This window comes from Danio rerio, chromosome 20 (genome assembly GCF_052040795.2).
Source record: "Danio rerio strain M-AB ecotype USA chromosome 20, GRCz13ab, whole genome shotgun sequence".
NCBI classification, from domain to species: Eukaryota; Metazoa; Chordata; class Actinopteri; order Cypriniformes; family Danionidae; genus Danio; species Danio rerio.
In genome coordinates, this window is record NC_141040.1 from 57,027,501 (window position 1) to 57,036,158 (window position 8,658).

The 8,658-nt window shown below is 34.3% G+C and overlaps 2 protein-coding genes across 11 annotated transcripts in view; both read left to right on the forward strand.

Annotated features, from left to right (window-relative positions):
- Positions 1-928, forward strand: part of phactr1 (phosphatase and actin regulator 1) — a 59,948-nt gene extending 59,020 nt beyond the window's left edge. For 9 of the 10 annotated variants that reach the window (XM_087296290.1, XM_087296291.1, XM_087296292.1 and 6 more), the window contains one exon: positions 156-928. In XM_087296290.1, the coding sequence (XP_087152416.1) occupies positions 156-171 (16 nt within the window). In that variant the 3' untranslated portion in view covers positions 172-928. The remainder of the gene's footprint in view (positions 1-155) is intronic. The other variant, NM_001353933.1, reaches the window with a different exon arrangement.
- pycr3 (pyrroline-5-carboxylate reductase 3) overlaps positions 1-8,658 on the forward strand; it is a 540,655-nt gene that overhangs the window by 287,267 nt on the left and 244,730 nt on the right. The window lies entirely within an intron of this gene.

An 8,658-nucleotide genomic window follows, 5' to 3' on the forward strand; every position in this document is an offset into this window, starting at 1 on the left:
TATCTTTCACGAATATTGAAATGATTTCTATCGATCTGTCTACGTCTGCTTTTAATACATATTTAAAAACTGCGAAAGCACAAATATAGCTCAAATATTGTTGCATTGCTTCATGGGATGCATATCAGCCTGACAGGCTGTTGTGTTCTCTGCAGGTTTCATCGGCCGTAGTGAATCTCTGTCAGACTTTACTGAGACACTGAACAACACACTCTGAGCTGCTGCACATCTGATCTGGAATCAGCAGATGCCACTCTCATGGATTTACAGAAGCGACCCGATCTGTGGATATTTGTGCATCTTATTATTATTATTATTATTTTTGACAAAAACTGCCGTATTCTGTGCTCTTGGCCATGAGTTTCTCCTTTGGTTTGCCAGGCGATGATGGTTTTTATTGCAGCAGATGAAGTTGATTTTATACTTGTGACGGAGACCAGTTCTTTTAGTTTTCAGAAACAGAAAAACACACACACACACACACACACACACGAGGGAGATGACTTTTCTATCCACCCCTAACATCAGCGTCTGGTATCACACACGCTTTGCTCTTTAATTTGGAACATTTCTGCATCTGGAGACTCTTATTGCATTCAGATCCACAATAAACAGCAGATATTCGGGTGACACTTTACAACAAGTTTGCATTTGTTAACATTTGTCAGATAACAGCGGAACATATTCAGAAACAGCTGTCCAATACTGACAGACGCTGCAGGATGATTTATTTATATAATGATAATTCAGTATTTCACTGACTGACACTAGACGGACATGAAAAACTATGGTGTTACTGGGGTTATTACAAGACTTGTGCACTTTTATGACTTAATATAAATCAGTTATATTGTATTCAGTTTCTATGAAGTTGCCATATATAGTTCTTCACCCAATAAAGAGTGATTCACTGAATCATTCATTCAAATGATTCATTCAAAACAGCTGATTTATTTCTAAACCGGTCTCCATAAATCATCAGTTTAGCGTTAATAATCACTGCTTCAGTTTTAATGAATTTGTTTTTAATATTAGTTTATACATATTTTGTAATTAGCGTCAATTAATTTATAGCATACATGCTGCTTCACCCTATAAAGGGTTAATACATTCATGAACTCCCTTCAATCAATTCAAAACAGCAGATTCATTTTGAAACATCTTTATAAATCAGTTTTAATGATTTAAATTTGAAGAAACATTTGAGCATCTGAGCAACACTGCTTTATTTCTATTTATTTTCTCTCTCTCTCTCTCTCTCTCTCTCTCTCTATATATATATATATATATATATATATATATATATATGTATATATAGATATACTCTCCGGCCACTTTATTAGGTACACCTTACTATATGATTAACTGCCTTAATCATTCGTGGCAGAGATTCAACAAGGTGCTGGAAATATTCCTCAGAGATTTTGCTCCATATTGTCATGATAGCATCACACAGTTGCTGCAGATTTGTCGGCTGCACATCCATGATGCCAATCTCCCGTTCCACCACATCCCAAAGCTGCTCTATTGGATTGAGCTCTGGTGACTGTGGAGGCCATTTGAGTACAGTGAACTCATCGTCATGTTCAAGAAACCAGTCTGAGATGATTGAGCTTTATGACATGGTGTGTTATCCTGCTGGAAGTAGCCATCAGAAGATGGAGACACTGTGCTCATAAAGGGATGGACATGGTCAGCAGCAATACTCAGGTAGGCTGTGGCGTTGACACCATGCTCAATTGGTACTAATGGACCCAAAGTGTGCCAAGAAAATCTCCCCCACACCATTACACCACCACCACCAGCCAGAACCGTCGATGTAAGACAGGATGGATCCATGCTTTCATGTTGTTAACGCCAAATTCTGACCCAGTTGGACAGTTGTACCTAAAAACGTGGCCGGGGTATGTATATGTATATATGTATATGTATATATATATATATATATATATATATATATATATATATATATATATATATATATATATATATATATATAGTCAATTAAATTATAGAAGGGTTAGCGAATGATTCACTAAACCATTGTCAATCATTTAATTCAAGAGAGCTAATTCATTTAGAGACACGTTTGTTTTTTTTGTATTTTCATTGGGAGAATATACGTAATTGAATATAAATATCCTTCACATTTTACTTTATGCACATAAAATTAAAACAAAATATTTTCTTTTAGAATTGTTGAGATGTTTTTTTTATAAATAATCAGTTTAAAAACAGATTCAAATTAAAAAATTTGTGTAACTGCTTTATTTCTAAGTGAATCAAAAATGGGAAAAAAAAGGATATTATATACGGTCATGGAAAACCTGCAAAAGTCATGGAGTTTTGACATGGCATTTTTCAGGCCTGGAAAAGTTTTGGGAAAACAGAAAAAAATTATTATATATATGTAATTATATATATATATATATATATATATATATATATATATATATATATATATATATATATATATATATATATATATATATATATATATATATATATATATATATATATATATATAATTATATATATGTATGAATACAGTTGAAGTCAGAATTATTAGCCCACATTTATTTTTTCCTCAATTTCTGTTAAACGGAGAGCAGATTTCTTCAACATTTCTAATCATAATAGTTTTAATAACTCATCTCTAATAACTGATTTATTTTATCTTTGTCATCATGACAGTAAATAATATTAGACTAGATATTCTTCAAGACACTTCTATACAGCTTAAAGTGACATTTAAAGGCTTCACTAGGGTAATTAGGTTAACTAGGCAGGTTAGGATAATTAGGCAAGTATTGTATAACAAACAGTGGTTTGTTCTGTAGACTATCGAAAAAATGCTTAAAGGGGCTAATAATATTGACCTTAAAATGGTGTTTAAAAAATTAAAAACTGCTTTTATTCTAGCCGAAATAAAACAAATAAGACTTTCTCCAGAAGAAGAAATATTATGTCATACTGTGAACATTTCCTGAATCTGCTCAACATCATTTGGAAAAAAAAAATTAAAAAGAAAAATAATATCCAAAGGGAGTTAATAAATCTGACTTCAACTGTATATATATATATATATATATATATATATATATATATATATATATATATATAGTAATTAATGTCAACTAAATTATAGCATGTCACCCTAAAGGCGTGATTTACCGAATCATTCAATTGGCTCATTCAAAAGGGCTGATTCATTTCAAAACCATTTTGTTTTATTTCTCAGTAAACCAGATTTTATACTAGTTATGTATAAAGACTTGTGTTTTTAAATGAATCAATCATTCTGAATGAATTTATGGAATGAATTACTCACTGAATCTCCCATTAACCCTTTATCAGGCAATGGATAATTCATGCACAGTGTTGCTCTGAGATGCCCCAATTAGAATTTTTTTATTTTATTATTAATCAAAAAATTGTCTGTGCAGATGGCCTAGTGGTTGGTGCGTCGACGCATAGCACCGAGGTGTTCGCGGTCACCAGAGTTCGATTCCCGTCTCGAGGTCCTTTGCTGATCCTTCTCCTCTCTGCTCCCCACACTGTCCTGTCTCTCTGTGTCTCCGCTGTGCTGTCAATAAAGCTGAAAACCCCTAAAAAATAATTATTTAAAAAAAAATGTAATTAAATTGAACTAAAATCTCTATTTTATTGTACTTGATTAATATTATATGCCCCTACTTCTAAAGCATTTATTCAGCATATCTGCATTAAAATCAAGATGTTTTAATTCATATTTTTAATAGACATTATCTGTATTTTTTATAACTATTTGTTTTCTGGGGTTTTCACCCTTAATTGATTGGACAGTAATGAGAGTATTGACAGGAAAGTGTGGGAGCAGAGAGGGGAAGGATCGGCATAGGACCATGAGGCAGGAATCGAACTCGGGTCACTGTGAGCACCGGAGTGCAGCGACGCACTAACCACTACTCCACTGGCACCAACACATCATCAGTACTTTAAACCAGAGTTATTAAAGCATTAGTGTTAACTAGTGGCACTTTATTATAAACATTACTTGAAAGTGTGACGCTTTACAACAAGATTTCATTCATTCAAAAATAAACACACTTTTTTATTAGTAAGTTAACACTAAGATTAGCTTTTTGACTACATTTATTAATCAATATACTTTAACATTAGTTATACTGAGAATTTTTTATTAACAATTGTTATGACGACTATATTTCTCACTGTTATTTCACGCGTCTGAACGCAGAAACTATTGTTAACAGATGAGACTTGCTGTTTAATGTCACCAGTATTCATCAAAAGACTTTCAGCCAATGACAAAAGAGTGCCCACTGAGTGCCACGCCCACCACCATTCCTGTCCAATCACAGAGATGATCCTTATCGGCTGATGCTGAAGTTGAGTGACAGCAATAATGTGATTGAGAGTGTGTTTTGTGTTTCTCATTGGTGCTCCACTGTCATGTGATCAAGGGTGTTTCCCTTTAAGCTCCGCCCACTGAACAGGGCGCTGCGGTGCCAAAATAAAACCAAAACACTGAATAATCTACATTCTGTTCTGTCACACTTTACAATAAAGATGGATTTGTTAACATGAAACAATGGATAATATATAAACACACACACACTACCTGACTTGTCTTCTTGTGGTGGATCAATAACTTGTCTTCTAGTTGATGATTTGGAAGTGTTGAAGGTGGATTTCTCTGCTGAATCATCTGCTGATCTGCATTAATCATCACCAATACTGCAGAAGACCTACTGGAACCAGCATGGACCAAGATTCTCACAGAAATCAGTCAAGTTTGGTGAAGGAGACATCATGGTTTGGGGTCTACATTCAGTATGGGGGCGTGCGAGAGATCTGCAGAGTGGATGATCAACATCAACAGCCTGAGGGATCAAGACATTTGTGCTGCCCATTACATTACAAACCACAGGAAAGGGTCAATTCTCCAGCAGGATAGCGCTCCTCATACTTCAGCCTCCACATCAAAGCTCCTGAAAGCAGAGAGTGCTCCAGGATTGGCCAGCCCAGTCACCAGACATGAACATTATTGAGCTGATGAAGGAGGAGGAGTTGAAAATAAACACAAAGACTCTTGATGAGCTCTGGGAGTCCTGCTGAACGCTTTCTTCTTCATTCCAGATGACTTTATTAATCAGTGATTTGAGTCATGTCAGAGATGTATGGATGCAGTCCTCCAAGCTCATGATGGAGTCAGACACAATATTCATTCTGTCTCCACTGCAGCAGGACTTTATATTCTATACTGGACATTATTTCTGTTCAGTGATGAGACTTTAGTCTGAGCAGAGTCAGACCGCACTGTCCTCATCAAATCAGTCAACATCAAGACATGATCAGATTTTATTGAGCTCAAATCAGCAAAATCTAGAGGCCTTTACCTTTCATATGAGACACTTCTGACACCAGATCATCAACTTTATTATCTGCTGCTCTTAATACCTGGATAGGCGATACTGTCAGGTTGTGTGTGTGTATATATATATATATATATATATATATATATATATATATATATATATATATATATATATATATATATATATATATATATATATATATCAACAATACATCTACAGTTGTTATTCAATGTCAATGTTAACTAACATGGACAAGCAGTAAATAATATACTAAATTATTCACCCTCCTGTAAAAATTTTATTTGAGTGCTGTTTTAAAAACAGTGTTTTGTTTTCTTCAATTTTAACAACAGTTTCAATACAATAATTCTAATAATTCTGCCTTTTATCACCTATTAACACTGACAAAAATGTTTTTCACTATAAAAACATCAACAGTGCATTTATTTACACTGAAACGCAATAATTAGTGAAGTTTATACAGATGAAGTCAGAATTATTCGCCCCCTGTTTATTTTTTCCCCCAATTTCTGTTTAACAGAGAGCAGATTTCTTCAGCACATTTCTAATCATAATAGTTTAATAACTCATCTCTAATCACTGATATATTTTCTCTTTGTCATGATGACAGTAAATAATATTAGACTAGATATTCTTCAAGACACTTCTATACAGCTTAAAGTGACATTTAAAGACTTCACTAGGGTAATAAGGTTATTTAGGCAGATATTTTAGGCTAGTAATTTTGTCCTTAAAATGGTGTTTAAAAAATTAAAAACTGCTTTTATTCTAGCCGAAATAAAACAAATAAGACTTTCTCCAGATGAACAAATTTTATCACACATACTGTGAACATTACCTGAATCTGTTCAACATCATTTAGGAAATATTTAAAAAAAGAAGAAAAGAATTTGAAGGGGGCAAATAATCCTGACTTCAACTGTATATGTTACAAACCTTTTTTTGGGTGTTTTGCTAGATCGGATGTGAATGCAGCCGGAAGTTAACAAGAATTATTTATGAAATTTCCAATTTACTGTGTTTTATAAACGTCTACGCCCACCCCAACTCTAAACCCAACCGTCACAGCAAGGTAAAAACAGTAGTTGTACAGAGTATAATTTATGTTATCTATTAAATTACCCAATACATTGTATTTTTTAACATCTACCCTTCAGCCCAACTGTCACAGTAATGTATAAATAAATAATTATTGTTATACAGTGCCATAATAAAATAATATAATATAAAATAATATTAATATTAATAATATTAATAAAATAAGACAGCGTATACGATCTAGACCAGTGGTTCTCTAACTTTTTTCACCAAGTACCACCTCAGAAAAAAATTGTCTCTCCAAGTACCGCCACAATGAGCAGTATTGAAATACAGCAGCAAATCGGGCCTGATTAAGCAGCTACAGCTCTGCACAGTTCAAAAACCTGGCAGATTATTTCTTATTATTATGAATATTATTTTTGTCAGCCCCTTTAAACATTATAAATAGTTTGAACATTAACACTGTACCCTGCTTACAGGTAAAAAGAAATGAACGGCACCGTTTAAATTAAAATGTGCTTTTAAACGTTAATTAAAAATTACGGCGGTTCTTAAAAAGTAAAAGAAAACTGCTGTGCTTAAGTGCAAAGTACCATCAAAAAGCATCCTATTCATCAAAACCTGTTTCTTGGACTTCATAAATATAGGCTATATGTCATCATATTTATATATATATATATAAACTCTTTTTGAGAAATTTTGAACTATATGATGCATGTACAGTTCAAGTCAGGATTATTAGCCCCCCCCTGTTTATTTCATTTCCAATTTCTGTTTAACGGAGAGCAGAGAGTTTTCAACACATTTCTAAACATAATAGTGTTAATAACTCATCTCTAATAACGGATTTATTTTATCTTAGGGTAACTAGGCAGGTTAGGGTAATTAGGCAAGTTATTGTATAATGATGGTTTGTTCTGTAGACTATCAAAAAAAATAGCATAAAGGGGCTAATAATATTGACCTTAAAATAAAAATAAATTAAAAAAAAATAAAAATTAAAAACTGCTTTTATTCTAGCCGAAATCACACAAATAAGACTTTCTCCAGAAGAAAAAATATTATCAGACACACTGTGAACATTTCCTGAATCTGTTCAACATCATTTGGGAAATATTTAAAAAAATAAAAACTCAAAGTGGGCGAATAATTCTGACTTCAACTGTACATACAGTATGACTTATTTCTATATCTTTGAAATCTAAACATTAACTTGTATTTCAGATATATGAATTGGATTTACATATTCAAATTAGAAATTCGATCTGCTTACTGCAGGTTAAAGCAGGCGTTCAGTGTCAGAAACGCAAGGGATTAAACTATACCTGGGATATAAAAATACAGGATACGCCCAACATCCGTTACAAATATTTGGAGGAAATTAGCTTCAAATGGTAGAATACATAACAAACACTAGAACATTAAAAATAAAAGATTTAGCCTATTAAAATCAACCTGATCGCAACGGTGTTATACAAAGGGTTAAAAGTGTATTCATTCATTCATTCATTCATTCATTCATTCATTTTCTTGTCGGCTTAGTCCCGTTATTAATCCGGGGTCGCCACAGCGGAATGAACCGCCAACTTATCCAGCAAGTTTTTACCCAGTGGATGCCCTTCCAGCTGCAACCCATCTCTGGGAAACACACATTCACACACACACACACACACACACACACACACACACACACACACACACACACTACGGACAATTTAGCCTACCCAATTGACCTGTACTGCATCTCTTTGGACTGTGGGGGAAACCGGAGCACCCGGAGGAAACCCACGCGAAGGCAGGGAGAACATGCAAACTCCACACAGAAACGCCAACTGAGCCGAGGATCGAACCAGCTACCTTCTTGCTGTGAGGTGACAGCACTACCTACTGCGCCACTGCCTCGCCCCGTGTGTTCATTTTTTAACTTTAATTATTAAGCGATTCCCCTAAGTACCACTAAAAGGAAGCCTGCACACCACTAGTGGTACACGTACCACAGTTTGAGAACCACTGATCTAGACTTTACCTATTTTTTGTGACCCTAGAGCAGGGGCCCAAACGTGGTCCTAAAGGGCTGGAGTCCTGCATAGTTTAGCTCCAACTTCCTTCAACACACCTGCCTGGAAGTTTTTAAGTATAGACTATTTTGAGGGATGTAAACAAAAAACATTGGTCCCAACGTATTCCCTGTTTTACATTTTTAATTTCTAGAGCTTCC